This window comes from Sphaeramia orbicularis, chromosome 8 (assembly GCF_902148855.1).
Source record: "Sphaeramia orbicularis chromosome 8, fSphaOr1.1, whole genome shotgun sequence".
NCBI classification, from domain to species: domain Eukaryota; kingdom Metazoa; phylum Chordata; class Actinopteri; order Kurtiformes; family Apogonidae; genus Sphaeramia; species Sphaeramia orbicularis.
Window position 1 is genome coordinate 10622014 of NC_043964.1, and position 18529 is coordinate 10640542.

General features: G+C 35.7%; 1 protein-coding gene across 1 annotated transcript; it reads left to right on the forward strand.

Moving 5' to 3' along the window:
* Positions 1-1161: 1161 nt before the first annotated feature.
* LOC115424426 (peripheral myelin protein 22-like) lies at positions 1162-13321 on the forward strand. Its single transcript, XM_030141696.1, has 5 exons — positions 1162-1287; positions 2027-2116; positions 3797-3890; positions 6744-6884; positions 12852-13321. Exons 2-5 carry the CDS (start codon positions 2039-2041, stop codon positions 13178-13180), a joined length of 642 nt encoding a protein of 213 aa, XP_029997556.1. The 5' UTR covers positions 1162-1287; positions 2027-2038; the 3' UTR covers positions 13181-13321.
* The last annotated feature ends 5208 nt before the right edge of the window (positions 13322-18529 follow it).

Genomic DNA, 18529 nt, shown 5'->3' on the forward strand with positions numbered 1-18529 from the left:
CATTCATGTAAACAGCTGGTGTAAAATACAGTTTGTCGTCTTTTCATGGCCATCAAATATGACCCATTTGGATGTTCAGAGGCTTCATAGTTACCGTGGAAACACTGTCATCATTTACATCAGTGGTTCTCAAACTTTTTACTGTGGAGTACTCCCTGAAATATACTTTTTTTGCCTTGTAGTGCCAACTCTCGCTTCAGCATTTTTGATTGAAAAAACTTAGGCAAAATGTGTTCCTGTGCCAAAGGTGTCTATAGTTTCAAATCACTGTAAACAAACAACATTTATTTAAGTGAGATATATATATATGTATATATATATATATATATATATATATATATATATATATATATATATATATATATATATATGTAGTCCAAAACAAGACTGCCCACTTAGTGTTGAAATGTCCTTACTCTACAAGTGTTAAAGAAATGCACTGGACATTGTCTTGGCCTGTGCTCGAAAATAAATTACAATATAACCTATTAGTATTTTGAAAGAAAATAATTCTGATTGGTAAACCAATTTCAATGTTTGAAAATATGACATATGTAAACCAGACGCACTCACATTCTACTGGGTGTGTTCATAGATTCCGTCATTAACTGGCCTAGAACTAATTCACCACAAAGGTCTGTTTTATTCAGGTTGTTGACACTCTGGAATAATTTACCAAAAAGGCTGAGGGACTCACCTAATTTACATGGATTTAAAAGAACACTATATATATATATATATATATATATATATATATATATATATATATCACATATAGGAAAATACCTGATTTTCACTGGAAAAAATGCAAAATACAGAGAATAATATTCTATTAAATGGTGATAAGTCACTTAAAGGTTAAATAGAGAGAAAAACTGATTTGGGAACAGCCACAAAAGTAGCACTGGGTCATTATGGGTTACATTACAGTAAAGAGTAATCTGTACTGGATTCCAGTTTGGATTCCAGTCCATGCAGTCCTGCAGATGGTAGACTCCCCTGGTACAAACACAAGGGCTGGGTGTTGGATCAGCCTGTGGTGACGTGCAGAGCCTGAAGGGCGGTGTTCACAGGCGGAGACAGTGTGTGTGTGTGTGTGTGTGTGTGTGTGTGTGTGTGTGTGTGTGTGTGTGTGTGTGTGTGTGTGTCCACATCTGGAATAGTAGCTCCACACACACAGTCCACACACGCAGAAGCTCTGGGATACTTTTCCCTAACTCTTCACTTCTCCTCAGCACTCCTTCTTTTTTTCCTCCGCGGACACACTTCTCCTGCTTTGACTCTGTTGTAAGTTGGATTCGTTATTTTGGAGCTTTTTTCTTCTTCTTCTACTTTTCTTTTTTTTTTTTTTTTTTTTTTTCCATTTTAGTGATCTGAGTGACTCCCTGTTTTTTCGCTCACCCAACAGGACTTTCCTACTGGACTGTAACTCGACTTTTTGGATGTATTTACGGGCTGAATGTCTCCACTTTGACTTGCTTTTGTTTATCTGGATGCTTTTATTTTAACGGTAGGACTGAACGGTAAAAATTTGGGGCGCGCGCATGGCCGCACTACGGTGGAATGTTTTTCCTCCAGACGTCTCCAGTTTGTTTTCCAGCCGCATGCTTTCAGTATTAGTACTGTTACTGGTCTTTATCGACCTACTTCAACCTTTTCCATTCTTTCCGGGATCCTTTTTTTTTTTTAACTTGTGCAAATTTCCCTTAACTTTGACTTAAATCATCCGGATCTGTTCATGTATCTAAAGCGTCATTAACTTAAAAATCTATGTAGTTTTGCAACTTTAAGATCTGCACTGAACATTTCAAGTCCATCAGGAAGAAATTATAGCTCCATTTTTTTTCTTCTTTCTACGTTTGAATGTAAGGGGATACTTTCACATTGAAGTAAACATTGCGGCTGGTGCAGAAATGAGGAAACAGCGCCCTCTGGTGTCTGGAAGAACTGCACCCAGGGACCTGGTAGGACAGGATGAGGATGGAGGGTCCTGACTTTGATTTTTGCTCTTCTGTGTTTTTTCTAGATCTACTTGAAAATGCTGCTCATCCTGCTTGGAGTGCTTATCTTGCACCTTCTCATCCTCATTCTGCTCATAGTGTCAACAGCAGTCAGTGTAAGTACTTCTGCTTTTTTTTTTTTTTTTTTTAGATTTAAACAAACTTTATTGATCCACAAGGGGAATTAGCTGGTCATGATAGCTCAGTTACATACAAAAACACTAGAAAAAAAATAAACAAAAGAAAGGAAAGTAAGTGTGAAGAGATGAATGCAATAGATAATTAAAATAGAATACACTAATAAAGCAGAAAAAAATACAAGCATATGTACAATTCTATGGGAAATGGAGGTAAATATACACTACATGCATTAATAAAGAAAAAATACAAATCTATAGGAAATGGATGTAAATATACGCTATGTATATATGCTTAAAAAGCAGAAAAAAATGCAAGCATATGTACAATACTATAGGAAATTGATGTAAATATACTATATATATATATATATATATATATATATATATATATATATAGAGAGAGAGAGAGAGAGAGAGAGAGAGAGAAAGAAAATACATAATTTTACATGCATATTTTTTTATAGATAGATAGATAGATAGATAGATAGATAGATAGATAGATAGATAGATAGATAGATAGATAGATAGATAGATAAAAAAAATACAAACCAATAGTAAATAGAAGTAAGTGTACACTATATATACACTAATAAAAAAGTAGAAAAAAATACAAGCATATGTACAAATCTATAGGAAATGGAAATAAATATAAACTCTATACATACACTAAAAAAGCAAAAAAACAAAAACAAGGATATATACAAATCTATGGGAAACAAGTAGATATACAGTGTATACATACACTAAAAAAGCAAAAACATACAAATCTATAGGAAACGGATGTAAATATACACTATATACATACACTAATAAGGAAACAAAATACAAATTTATAGGAAATGGGTGTAAATATACACTATATACATACACTAAAAAAGCAAAAACAAACAAATCTGTAGGAAATGGATGTAAATATACACTATACACATACACTAATAAAGAAAAAAAGTGCAAATTTATAGGAAATTGATGTAAATATACACTATATACATACACTAAAAAAGAAAAAAAAAATACAAGCATATGTACAAATCTATAGGAAATGGACATAAATATACACCATATACATACACTAAAAAAGAAACATACAAATCTATAGGAAACAGTAGTAAGTATCCACTATATATACACTAAAAAAGCAGGAAAGAATATAAGCATACGTACAAATCTATAGGAAATGGAAGTAAATATAAACTATATACATACACTAAAAAAAGCACCAAAAAAATACAAAACTATTGGAACTGGAAGTAAGTATACACTATATATACACTAAAAAGAAAAAAATACAAGCATATGTACAAGTCTATAGGAAATGGAAATAGATATACAATATATAGGCTACATACAATAAAAAAGCAAAAACATAAAAATACAAGCATATGTGTAAATCTATTTGAAAAGGAAGTAAATATACACATGTACATACACTAAAAAAGAAAAAATTACAAAACAATAGGATGTGGATGTAAATATACACTACAGCAGAAAAACATAGAAGATGTGCATCTGTCCAAATGTACAGGAAATGTAAACGTAAATGTACCTGCAGGTGGGACAGGTGCAGTAATGTGAGCGCATGCCTCACATTGTTGTTGTGTCTGTTGCGTCCTCATGTGTGTGTTGTTGTTGTTTTGTTTTTTTTTCTTTCACCAGGCGTGGTCTGTAACTGGAGGCTCCACCACAGATCTGTGGTACAGCTGTCTGACAAATAATGGAGGATACCACTGCAGACCAGCCAGCAACGAAGGTGAGCCCAAACCCACACGCATGCTGGGGCTGTCCCACATGTGTCCACACTAACACTGTCCCACATGTGTCCAGACTAACGCTGTCCCACATGTGTCCACACTAACGCTGTCCCACATGTGTCCAGACTAACGCTGTCCCACATGTGTCCACACTAACGCTGTCCCACATGTGTCCACACTAACACTGTCCCACATGTGTCCACACTAACACTGTCCCACATGTGTCCAGACTAACGCTGTCCCACATGTGTCCACACTAACACTGTCCCACATGTGTCCACACTAACACTGTCCCACATGTGTCCAGACTAACGCTGTCCCACATGTGTCCACACTAACACTGTCCCACATGTGTCCACACTAACGCTGTCCCACATGTGTCCAGACTAACACTGTCCCACATGTGTCCACACTAACGCTGTCCCACATGTGTCCAGACTAACACTGTCCCACATGTGTCCACACTAACGCTGTCCCACATGTGTCCAGACTAACACTGTCCCACACGTGTCCAGACTAACACTGTCCCACACGTGTCCACACTAACGCTGTCCCACGTGTCCAGACTAACGCTGTCCCACATGTGTCCAGATTAACACTGTCCCACATGTGTCCAGACTAACGCTGTCCCACATGTGTCCACACTAACGTGTCCCAGATGTGTCCAGACTAACACTGTCCCACACGTGTCCACACTAACGCTGTCCCACATGTGTCCAGACTAACGCTGTCCCACATGTGTCCAGACTAGCGTGTCCCACATGTGTCCAGACTAACGCTGTCCCACACGTGTCCAGACTAACACTGTCCCACACGTGTCCAGACTAACACTGTCCCACATGTGTCCACACTAACACTGTCCCACATGTGTCCACACTAACACTGTCCCACATGTGTCCACACTAACACTGTCCCACATGTGTCCACACTAACACTGTCCCACATGTGTTACACTAACGCTGTCCCACATGTGTCCACACTAACACTGTCCCACATGTGTCCACACTAACACTGTCCCACATGTGTCCACACTAACGCTGTCCCACATGTGTCCACACTAACACTGTCCCACACGTGTCCAGACTAACGCTGTCCCACACGTGTCCACACTAACACTGTCCCACATGTGTCCAGACTAACGCTGTCCCACACGTGTCCACACTAACGCTGTCCCACATGTGTCCACACTAACACTGTCCCACATGTGTCCACACTAACACTGTCCCACATGTGTCCAGACTAACGCTGTCCCACATGTGTCCACACTAACACTGTCCCACATGTGTCCACACTAACGCTGTCCCACATGTGTCCAGACTAACACTGTCCCACATGTGTCCACACTAACGCTGTCCCACATGTGTCCAGACTAACACTGTCCCACATGTGTCCACACTAACACTGTCCCACATGTGTCCACACTAACACTGTCCCACATGTGTCCAGACTAACGCTGTCCCACATGTGTCCACACTAACGCTGTCCCACATGTGTCCACACTAACACTGTCCCACATGTGTCCAGACTAACGCTGTCCCACATGTGTCCACACTAACACTGTCCCACATGTGTCCACACTAACGCTGTCCCACATGTGTCCAGGACTAACACTGTCCCACATGTGTCCACACTAACGCTGTCCCACATGTGTCCACACTAACACTGTCCCACACGTGTCCAGACTAACGCTGTCCCACACGTGTCCACACTAATGCTGTCCCACGTGTCCAGACTAACGCTGTCCCACATGTGTCCAGATTAACACTGTCCCACATGTGTCCAGACTAACGCTGTCCCACATGTGTCCACACTAACGTGTCCCAGATGTGTCCAGACTAACACTGTCCCACACGTGTCCACACTAACGCTGTCCCACATGTGTCCGGACTAACGCTGTCCCACATGTGTCCAGACTAGCGGTCCCACATGTGTCCAGACTAACGCTGTCCCACACGTGTCCAGACTAACACTGTCCCACACGTGCCCAGACTAACACTGTCCCACACGTGTCCAGACTAACACTGTCCCACATGTGTCCACACTAACACTGTCCCACATGTGTCCACACTAACCACTGTCCCACATGTGTCCAGACTAACGCTGTCCCACATGTGTCCACACTAACACTGTCCCACATGTGTCCACACTAACACTGTCCCACATGTGTCCACACTAACGCTGTCCCACATGTGTCCACAAACTGTCCCACATGTCCACACTAACACTGTCCCACATGTGTCCACACTAACGCTGTCCCACATGTGTCCACTAACACTGTCCCACACGTGTCCAGACTAACGCTGTCCCACACGTGTCCACACTAATGCTGTCCCACGTGTCCAGACTAAACTGTCCCACATGTGTCCAGATTAACACTGTCCCACATGTGTCCAGACTAACGTGTCCCACATGTGTCCAGACTAACGCTGTCCCACATGTGTCCAGACTAACTGTCCCACATGTGTCCAGACTAACACTGTCCCACGTGTCCACACTAACGCTGTCCCACATGTGTCCAAACGTGTCCCACATGTGTCCAGACTAACGCTGTCCCACATGTGTCCAGACTAACGTGTCCCACATGTGTCCAGACTAACACTGTCCCTCACGTGTCCACACTAACGCTGTCCCACATGTGTCCAGACTAACGTGTCCCACATGTGTCCAGACTAACGTGTCCCACATGTGTCCAGACTAACACTGTCCCACACGTGTCCAGACTAATGTGTCCAGACTAACGCTGTCCTTCATGTTCCGTCCACCTCTCAGACTGGACCCTTTGGTGGGCCGGTCCTGGTCCCTGGGCCTCATGTTTGACACCTGTGCTGTCCTTGTTTTTGGGTCCACCTCAGACTGGATCCAGGCGGTCCAGGCCCTCATGATCCTGGCCGTGCTCTTCTGCTTCTTCTCCCTCGTGGCGTTCCTGTATCAGCTCTTCAATCTGGTCAAGGGTGGACGCTTCTTTTTCACCGCCATCTTCCAGATCTTGGCGAGTGAGTATGACCTCATCACACGCAGACGGGTCACGCCCATGAGCAGATGTGGGTGGAGCCGTGACATCATCACACTGCAAATGATGTAGTTGTTCCATAGATGAAAAAAACACAATGTAGATTTAGAAGTCTTAGATTTCTTAATTTAATAAGTTAACTTAATAAGTTTCTTAATTCTTTTATTTAGGTTTTATTTATTTTTCTGTACAACACTGTTTTCTGTTTTTGTATTTCTATTTTTTTTTGTTTATCTATTCTTGTATTTTATTTTTTTTAATTAGGTTTTATTTATTCTTCTGTACAGCACTATTTTCTTCTTTGTATTTTTTTTATTTCTATGTCTTTTAATCTATTCTTGTATTTTATTCTTTTATTCAGGTTTTATTATTATTCTGTACAGCACTGTTTTCTTTGTTTGTTTGTTTTTTTTTTGTATTTGTGTTTTAATCTATTCTTTTATTTTATTATTTTATTTTGGTTTTGTTTTTTCTTCTGTGCAGCACTGTTTTCTTTTTTTTGTATTTTTATGTCTTTTAATCTATTCTTGTATTTTATTCTTTTATTCAGGTTTTGTTATTATTCTGTACAGCGCTGTTTTCTTTTTTGTATTGTTTTTTTTTTTTATTTGTGTTTAATCTATTCTTGTATTTATTCTTTTATTTTGATTTTATTTATTCTTCTTTACAGCACTATTTCTTTTTTTTTTGTATTTTTACGTTTTTTTAATCTATTCTTATATTTTATTCTTTTATTTGGGTTTATTTATTTTTCTGTACAACACTGTTTTCTTTTTTTTGTATTTCTATTTTTTTTTTTATATCTATTCTTGGATTTTATTTTTTTTAATTAGGTTTTATTTATTCTTCTGTACAGCACTGTTTTCTTTTTGTATTCTTTTTTTCTATTTCTATGTCTTTTAATTTATTCTTGTATTTTATTCTTTTATTTTGGTTTTGTTTATTCTTCTGTACAACCAGGGGCAGATCTAGAAAAATATTAATGGGGTGGCAAGAGGGGGGCAGTCAAATTTTGAGCGGGGTCAACATATGACAGAAGTCTGAACTGAATTAGTTTAAGAAACAGACAGACAGAAGAATGTAACTTCCACTCAGGTGCTTTCCATTCACAGACTGTATATATATATATATATATATATATATATATATATATATATATATATATATATATATATATATATATATATATATATATATAACTTAAAACATGTTTCCCAGTGTGGACATGCAGTGTGTACATAATATATCAGGCCAATGGCTCCTATTTTTATTGAACAAATGCAGAAAAAGTCCAAAGTAACCTCTGGAAAACCAACATCTTACATTTTCCTGGTCAGTCAAACTCATGCAGGACAGGTTGTATTGGGAATAAGTGAACTCACTACAGGAGATAAAAGCATTCCAAAAAAAAATAACAATGCTATTTTGATCATGTTGGGTCACAAACACTTTTACAACTGAACCCATAAAGACCCAAACATCCATCATCGACCTAAACCATCTACTGATGTAACTGTTTAAAACCTGGTGATCCACTAATCCTATCAATACATGTCAATAATTGGTGTAAAATACAGTTATTCATCTTTTCATGGTATTTCAAGGTATTGCTCTAATGTTATTTATCCACAAATGTTATGCATAATAAGTAGCTGCTCTAGCGTTAGCTCATGTTCAGTCCAAATACCAAATACACAGGGTTAGTACAGGGTTAGGGTTATCCAAATATACAAATAACATAACATAAAAGGTATAACAGCTTTTCTCGCCTTATGCACCATTTTTCCTTTTCTGCTTAATAATAATAATATTAATAATAATAATAATAATAATAATAATAATAATAATAATAATAATAATGGGTTAGACTTCGCTGGTGCTTTTCAAGGTACCTGAAGCACTTTACATAACACTGGGTTCCAAAAAAAATGTTTTTTTGCAAGTTGTCTGGGTTTTTTCAACTGAATTCGGACCATTTTGCACCGCTAAATCCAAAAATGACATCTGTTTTTCTCAATCAGGTCAGGTTTTTTTGCTAATTTGATTTTGAAAAATTGATCTTCTCACAAAATATAATATTAATACCAAAAATAGATTGGTAAGCACACTTTATGAAACTTGTGACTTGATTCCTGTTAGGTACAATGGTGGTATTCACCGCAGATGTAGCAGAATACGTCAGGCTTATTTTTGGAAGATTTTTTAGTCGAAGCCATTTCATTCACCTGTAATATTAAAAAAAACATTAATCATAAATTGGCAAAAGTAAAATCTTCAGAACTTGTTTATTGCCAGAAATATGAAAGAATTTTGTATCATATGATGTGAAAATGCCCATAAATGTAAGCAAAAATGTTAAAAAGCCAATATGTAGCGTAGTTCAGAAAGTTGACCTGATTGAGCAAAATGAATGTGAGTTTTGGATTCACCACACCAAAATTATCCTAAATCAGCTCAAAAAACTTCAACAATAAATTTGTTGTTGACCAGTGTTATTGATCCATTATTCATTCACTCTCACATTCATACTCTGGTGGAGGTAAACTATGTTTGTATCCACAGCTGCCCTCGGGGGGGGCAGGCTGACAGAAGCCTGTCGCCAAACTGCCCGTCCCACCACCGCTGAATATTCATAGGTATGGGGGCGGGGGGGGGGGGGGGGTTCTCATATGGGCCAAGTGGGAAATCGCCCAAGGTGGTATTTCATGAGGGGCCCCGCACCACGAGCTCTTAAAAAAAACATTGAGTCCATCTATCACGGTGTGCCAAGGACTTGGCACAATAGCCCCCCCCCCCCCCTTTTGTGCAGGTGCCCCTGCTTGCTGGTGGTGCCATGCGATGCGTGCACAGGAAGGTGTGAGTAGGAGAAGGGGGGGGGGGGGGGGGGGGGTGGGGCAGTTCACCTGTGGGTCTGTCAGGTGTCCAATTTAGGAAAAGAATTAGAGAAATGGGCAAAAGATAAAGGTAAGCAGACGGTGACTGAATAGGACTGATGTTTTTACAACACTATGGTCGGTATATGAAGCTGGAATAATGGAGTTTTGTTCCTGGTTCCAGGTTATTAATCCTTTTATCCCTATCGGCCCGCCCAGCAGGCCTAACAAATTATATAACCCTTTATGCATGAATTATGAGAACATAATCAAGATTTTTTTGTTGATTCCTCTCTTTTTTTTCTTTTTTTTTTTTTTTTTTATGAACCTATTTTTCATGGAGTTGCAAAAATGTTCACCAAGCTGGACACCATATGTTGAATTTTTGAAGCACAGAAACATGTATTTACCGATATACTGTGTGAAAACTATGCAATAAAAACATTAAATGCTGCTAATATGATGTTTCGTCACATTTTAACATACACTACAAACAAAAAGTTGTGGATATTTTAATTTTTGGGCTGTTTTTTTCAGTTGGGATTCTTGCACAATGCTTTTTATTTTTTTGTGTGTGAATTGAATTGAAACACATTTTTTTTTAATCACCAGACAGTTTTATTTACAAATGGCAAAATGACAAAAAAAAAAAAAAAGACACAAAAAAAAAACAAAAAAAAGAAATATCCTTAACTTTTTGTTTGTAGTGTACTCTAATACTAGTTATTACACACTTCATGGACATAATATGCCAAAAAAAAAACACACACACACACACAAAAAAAAGAACTTTTGTTGTTAATTACAGCCCAGTAACAATAACGAGGAACTGACTTACATTTGAACATGTTAGATCGGGTTTATCAAGAACAGCAAAGTTACCGTAATGTTTTCAATGTCAGTGTATGGGATGATGCATAAGTGTCCAGTGTATTGGTTGATATGGAACTAAAACAAACAACAAAATCCATGAACATACAAGAGAACAGCTGGAGAAGAACTGTCCACTGGAGTGACCATTGTGCATGAAAGGGTTAATATTCATCTACTATAAAAATATAATAAATCAGGACAATGGATGTTTTTTTTTCAACTTTTGCTCAAAGTTTAGACCCTAATGTTAATAAAAGTACATCAAAAGTGTATTTTAGTGCAAACTTTAATGTTCAAACATGATTTTTAATCTTCGTGGGGTGAAATATACGCTATTAAAAATCTCCGACACGAACAATTAAGTTATGCATATCATCGTCAATCCAGCCGAAGAAAAAACAGGCGAGGATAAAAAATTCGAATTTCTCTTTTAGTTTGTTACAGTTTACTCAGACATAGTAATAGAGTACAATATTTTAGACGATGGGAATAGATTCTGTGAGGTCTGTAAATGTCCATAGACACCAAGAACATCCATAGGAACCTTATTATTGTGAAGTCATTCTTCATTTACTTTGGGTATGTCTTTTTAGGCGTTTTTTCCCCTGAAAATATGGGCAGGGTTAAACAGGTTAAGAAGAAATATGATGTATTAAATTAGTTTTTAACCTTTTCTTTCATACTGCTGCCTTCTGTTCTTGCAGCTCCCTCCTCAACTTCGCGCCACTCGGTTTCAAACAAAGCACTCTGGGTAGCTGTCGTTACCTCGTGCTGCATTCAGTGAACTCAGACGTCAGAGCTTTGTACCGGAAAATGTCCGATTTGTTATCTCCGCCAAGGAGGTTATGTTATTGTCGGTGTTGGTTTGTCTGTTTGTGTGCAAGACAACTCAAAAAGTTATGGACGGATTTGGATGAAAATTTCAGGAAATGTTGATCCTGGCACAAAGAACAAATTATTAAATTTTGGTGTGTGTGTTGTGTGGGGGGGGGGGGGGCACTGATCTGCCTTGGCGGAGGTCTGCGCTCTCCGAGTGCTTCTAGTTAGAACTATTTCTTGACTTCTGAGTTGCCAGCTGGGGCGGCAAGGCTTTGTTTTAAGGTGGCATTTGCCGCCCTATGCCCCCCTAGTAGGTCCGCCCCTGTGTACAGCAGTATTGTCTTTCTTTTTTTTTGTGTTTCTGTGTCTTTTAACCTATTCTTGTATTTTATTCTTTTCTTATGGTTTTACTTATTCTTCTGGACAGCACTGCTTTCTTTTTTTGTATTTCTATGTCTTTTTAATCTATTTTTTGTATTTCTATGTCTTTTAATCTATTCTTGTAGTTTATTCTTTTCTTTGGTTTTATTATTCTTCTGGACAGCACTGCTTTCTTTTTTTGTATTTCTATGTCTTTTAATCTATTTTTTGTATTTCTATGTCTTTTTAATCTATTCTTGTATTTTATTCTTTCTTTTGGTTTTATTTATTCTTCTGGACAGCACTGCTTTCTTTTTTGTATTTCTATGTCTTTTAATGTATTTTTATATTTCTATGTCTTTTTAATCTATTTTTTGTATTCTATGTCTTTTAATCTAATTTTTTGTATTTCTATGTCTTTTTAATCTATTCTTGTATTTTATCTTTTCTTTTCGTTTTACTTATTCTTCTGGACAGCACTGCTTTTTTTTTTGTATTTCTATGTCTTTTTAATCTATTTTTTGTATTTCTATGTCTTTTAATCTATTCTTGTATTTTTTCTTTTCTTTTCGTTTTACTTATTCTTCTGGACAGCACTGCTTTCTTTTTTTGTATTTCTATGTCTTTTTAATCTATTCTTGTATTTTATTTCTTTTGGTTTATTTATTCTTCTGGACAGCACTGCTTTCTTTTTTTTGTATTTCTATGTCTTTTTAATCTATTCTTGTATTTTATTCTTTTCTTTTGGTTTTACTTATTCTTCTGGACAGCACTTTGGTCCACAAATAAAGTTGGATTGGATAATTTATCTTGTTTTCAGAGTTAATTTCTTCTTTTAAGTGTTCATACATCTGTAGACACGCTTATTTCGAGATTTAAGGTGAATTAACTGCAGCATGGACAGATATTTCACTTGTTTTAGTCCATTTTCCGTCATATTTAGTGTTTTTATCTTGTTTTTAGACCCTTTTTTTCTGCAGTACATTCCCTCACATTCCAGATTCCCTTTTCCTCTTTTTTCGCAGGTCTGTTCGTGATGTGCGCGGCCATCATCTACACTGTGATGAGTCCAGACGATGCCGATAAAGCCTTCGGTTATGCCTACGTGCTGGCCTGGGTGGCGTTCCCGCTCTCTCATCAGCGGCCTCATTTATATCGTCCTGAGGAAGAAAGAATGAAAGTGGTGGAAGCGGGGGAAAAGAGGAGGGGCCATTTGAAGACCCCGTACAACAACATCGCACTGTGCCTACTGCCCACAGACCAGAGACTGACACCAACGAAAGCAACTCAAGTGGATAGGTCGCCAACACTTTTTAACACAAACAGGAAACGCTTATCAATGATGGGATTTTAGCCCCGCCCCCCGAAGCAGGAGGCAAGGGCTGTTGTTTTTGGTTCAGTTTTAACACTTTCGCAGCAAAACGATTGGTTCAATTCATACCAAATTGGGTTTATAGATCACCAGTGACCCAGAATAGATGTCATTACATTTTGGGAAAAGTAGGTCAAAGTTCAAATTTTTTTATGAATTTTTGTAATCTTTCTTTTCCCATTTACTTATAAAGGGTGAAATTTCAAATTGCTAGAAAAATGTCAATTTTAGCTCAATTTTCTGAAAATGTTGGAGCAATATAGAGATTAATTTTAGACAGCAGTCTGCAAAATATCTAAGTGACAGCTTGTTTTTGAAATTCTTTGTTAATTTTTTTTAAATATATTTTTCTTTTCCCATTTACTTATAATGGGCAAAAATTTCAAATTGCTATAAAGTTGTCAATTTAATCTCAATTTACTTAAAGTGTTGCAGAGATATAGAGAAGCATCTTCACATCACTCTGCAAAATATCAAAGTGATAGCTTGTTTTCGAAATTTTTTGTTAAATTTTTTATATATTTTTCTTTCCCATTTAACTTATGGGCAAAATTTCAAATCACTACACTACAAAAATGTCCATTTTAACTAAATTTCATAAAATATTGCAGAGATATAGAGATTAATTTTAGACATCAGTCTGTAAAATATCAAAGTGACAGCTTGTTTTTGAAATTTTTTGTTAAATTTTTAAAATATTTTTCTTTTCCCATTTACTTATAATGACCGAATTTTCAAATTGCTATAAAATTGTCAATTTTGATTCAGTTTTCTTAAAACTTTGCAGAGATTTGAAGATTGATTTTAGACACCAGTCTGCAAAATATCTAAGTGAAAGCTTGTTTTAGAATTTTAGTGCTAAATTTTTAAATCCTTTTCTTCCCCATTTACTTATAATGGGCGAAATTTCAAATCGCTATAAAAATGTCAATTTTAAATGAGTTTTCTCAAAACATTGCAGAGATATGAAGATTAATTTTAGGCATCAGTCTGCAAAATATCCAAGTGACAGCTTGTTTTTGAATTTTTTTGTCAAATTTTTAAATCCTTTTTTTCCCCCTATTTACTATTATATGGGTGAAATTTCAAATCCTACAAAAAATGGTAGTTTAACTCAATTTACTTAAACATTGCAGAGGTATAGAGAATGACATTTTAGACATCAGTCTGCAAAATATCAAGTGATATCTTGTTTTTGAATTTTGTTAAATTTTGAGGCTATAATGGCGGAATTTCAAATCACTATAAAACATCAATTTTTTTTTTTAGTTTACTTCAAACTTGGCACATATATCATTTTTATATTTTAACAAATATGAATATGGATGAAAGAGTGGATCGATACCAAAATATGCTACAATACGTGCTAGGGCGGGGTTTGTTTGGCCTGGCACCACTTGTTTTTGGTTTTTTTTTTTTTTGTTTTTTCCATCTCTACTTAAATGTCGCGTCTTTCTCAGTGAAAGCAGCTGAAGTCACCTGCTCACGTTTCCTGTTCATCTGTAAAATCTGTTTGTGACGTATGACTTGCGTTGCGTGCTGATAACCTACTTCCACAAATCACATCACGTGTGACACAAAAAAAAAAACAGAGAAATCCTGCCTTGATACAGTACAAAGATGTACATAGTGTCTGTGGTTTTAGACATATTTATACAATTTTTACATTCATTTTTGTACATAGTGTTGTCGAGTTAACATTGTCATGCTCCTTTATGTGATAGAGTTTGTCTCTCACAATCATGCAGCTGTGCCAAGAAATGTCGCTTCAAATGCCAGATTATCAAGCTTTCTAAAAACTGTTTTGTCTTTTTTTTTTTTTTTTTTTTTTGCGCTGGTCAAATGCTTTATATAATGTGCCTTTAGTTAGAATATCTGTGTTTCTCTTGAAGGAATTGGAGAAAAAATCATTTTGAGATTAAAAAAAATAACAAAAAACCCATGAAGTTTTTCTGATTTCTCATAATACTTGATATGCCAAATATTATTTTTGCATTCCTACTCTATTTTTTTTGAAAGAATGGTGCTTTTTTTTTTTTTTATCTACAATTACTGAAATGTAAAGCCTTTGTATGTTGTGCAAGTGTGCCATGCCCTGTGATTAATTTGGCTTTGTACAAACCCAAGTTTGCATTTTTGTCAGTATTCTACTAATAAACCTTTTGAAATAAATACTTCTAATGTAGACTGTACTGAATGTTGCATAGGAGTAGTTTTTTACACCACATTGACAATTTTAAACCTCCATATCTCAAGTTGCACTCATCATAAATGACAAAATAAATATTAAATGACATATTCTCAAACCATGTCATCTTAAAACATTATGGTGGTTACGCCAAATTGCAATTAAATATAGTAATAGAACATGTTTTTCAACTTAGTTACATGTACTTGTAATGATGTAACTACAACCAACTGGGGGGAGCTGTGATACACAAACCTTTAGCAGGATCCAGACATTATGGAAACTGGATGACAGTGGCTTCTGTGCAGCACATTTAAGGATTTATGAGCTGATTAAGTATTTAAATCTGCATGATAAGATAAGGTAAGATAAGATAAGATAAGATAAGATAAGATAAGATAAGATAAGATAAGATAAGATAAGATAAGATGAGGTAAACTAAGATAAGATAAGGTAAACTAAGATAAGATAAGACAAGACAAGGTAAGCTAAGATAAGATAAGACAACACAAGGTAAGCTAAGCTGAACTAAGATAAGATAAGAAAAGGTAAGATAAGATAAGTTAAGACAAGGTAAGATAAGATAAGATAAAATAAACTAAGATAAGATAAGACAAGACAAGGTAAGCTAAGATAAGATAAGACAACACAAGGTAAGCTGAGCTGAACGAAGCTAAGATAAGAAAAGGTAAGATAAGATAAGTTACGACAACACAAGGTAAGCTAAGCTGAACTAAGCTAAAATAAGAAAAGGTAAGATAAGATAAGTTAAGACAAGGTAAGATAAGATAAGATAAAATAAACTAAGATAAGATAAGACAAGACAAGGTAAGCTAAGCTGAACTAAGCTAAGATAAGAAAAGATAAGATAAGTTAAGACAAGACAAGGTAAGATAAGATAAGGTAAGATAAGATAAGACAAGGTAAGATAAGGTAAGGTAAGATAAGATAAAGACAAGGTCAGCTAAGCTGAGCTAAGATAAGAAAGGTAGCTAAGATAAGAGAAGTTAAGACAAGACAAGTAAGCTAAGATAAGGTAAGGTAAGAATAAGATGAGATAAGTCAAGGCAAGACAAGGTAAGCTAAGCTAAGCTAAGAAAAGGTAAGATAAGACAAAATAAGATAAGATTAGATAAGGTAAGGTAAGATAAGATAAGATAAGAAAAGGTAAGCTAATGGTAGAAAAGAAAAAAAAAAAGAAAAGAAAAGAAAAGGTCAGATAGGATAAGGTAAGATAAGTCCTTTTCTTTCGTTTCCCCTTTTGGATGCAAGAAAATCTCCAGGCCCCCCTCACCCCAACAACCATAATAACAGTGGTGCAATAATAACTTTTATTGAAGAATCATCAGTATTTTAAACAATACTTTTTGCTTTTCCTTGAATAATTTGTTGTGCAAATTAAAAATAACCTGATTTTTGCTTGAATAATTCAAATAAACTCAACCAGACTGCCTCCAGAGACAAGTTTTTCCAAATAAAAAGATAATGAACTAAAACAACAAAATAAAATAAACATGAACGGAATATCCCATATAATTGAGAAAATGATAAACAAGAATTAAATAAACAAAAATGAACCAAATATGCAATAAAGTGAAGAAAAATGAACATAACAATCAACAAAATCACGACAAACTGAAGAAAAATGAGCAAAAAGCAACAAACAGAATAAAACTGAAGGAAATCAAAGAGAAATGAACCAACAAAAAAATCCAAAAATATCACAAACAAAATGGACAAAAATGAAAAAAAATTATCAAATAATCTCCACATCCAAACCTTTTGGGAGATACATCTTAAATTTCATTTATTCTGAAATACACAGAGAAAAACTGAAGTTAGTTTCATTCGTGCCAGATTTAGAGGCAAACTGACTTTAACTCCACGCAAATATATGAGTAAATATCCCAGATTAAATCTCCTTGAACATCCTCTGGCTCTTTAACAGTCAGACATTGAAAATAAAGCTCCTGGCACCACCTGGCTACAGCTGCAGGACATGTTTATCAAAATACTGGAAACTTGGCATCATGCACAGACATAATTTCAGCAGAACACTATGAATCAAATCACAGGGTTAAAAAAAAAAAAAAAAAAACTGAAATAAACCAGAAGGAGATTTCTGGGAAGGAAATAAACAAAAGAAAAAGTTGCAAGTATTTGGCATCGACACAAAACTATGGATCTACTCCGACAAGACACATAAACCAAACAAGAGTGAAGGAAAAGCTGCATCTGTGTGTAGATGATTACAGTTGAACTCCACTAGAGGGAGACAGCAACACACTGTTAGAGTCGAATATACATGAACCATAAAGATCTGAACCCATGAAGACCCAAACATCTACCACCGACTAAAACCATCTACTGATATGAACTGTTTAATACATGTAGATCTAATAATTCTGTCAATCCATGTAAATAATTCATGTAAAATACAGTTTGTCATCTTTTCATGGTCATCAGATATGACCCATTTGGACGTTCAGAGGCTCCGTAGTTACCGTGGAAACACCGTCATCTTCTACAACATTGATTCACCAGTAAAAGCAATGACAGTGGATGGACACACTTGTTTTTACATTCAATTGTTGATATCTTTCTTGAAAAAGTCACTTTTTCTTCAGTTTTCTCTTTTTCTGATAAAATAACTAGTGCTGTCAAATGATTAAAATTTTTAATCAGATTAATCACAACATTGCTGTGGATTAACTTCAGTTAATCACGATAAAATATCATTCATTTTTTTAGCATATACATGGGATTTTCAATGTATTTTAGCATCGTGCTAGCTGCTACCATTAACTGACAGGTTTTTTTTTTTTTTTTATTGTTTTGGAATTGTAACTCATACGAAAAAGGATTCAGGCCACTGGAAAAAAAATAATTAAAGTCTAATATATGTATTATTATTATTATTATTATTATTATTATTATTATTATTATTATTATTATTATTATGAGAAAAAAAGGCTGAATTCTGATTTTAATCTCGGAATTCTGATTTTTTTTTTTTTTCAGAATTCTGACTGTTTTAAATTTTTATTATTATTATTGTTCTGAGAAAAAAGTCAGAATTCAGACTTTTTTTTCAGAATTTTCACTTTAATCTCAGAATTCTGACTTTTTTCTCAGAACAATAG

Coding starts and splice junctions, on each gene's coding strand:
- LOC115424426 (XM_030141696.1), top strand. CDS start 2,039: ATGCTGCTCATCCTGCTTGGAGTGCTTATCTTGCACCTTCTCATCCTC. Junction 2,117..3,796: donor TAGTGTCAACAGCAGTCAGT/GTAAGTACTTCT, acceptor TTCTTTCACCAG/GCGTGGTCTGTAACTGGAGG. Junction 3,891..6,743: donor CAGACCAGCCAGCAACGAAG/GTGAGCCCAAAC, acceptor GGTCCACCTCAG/ACTGGATCCAGGCGGTCCAG.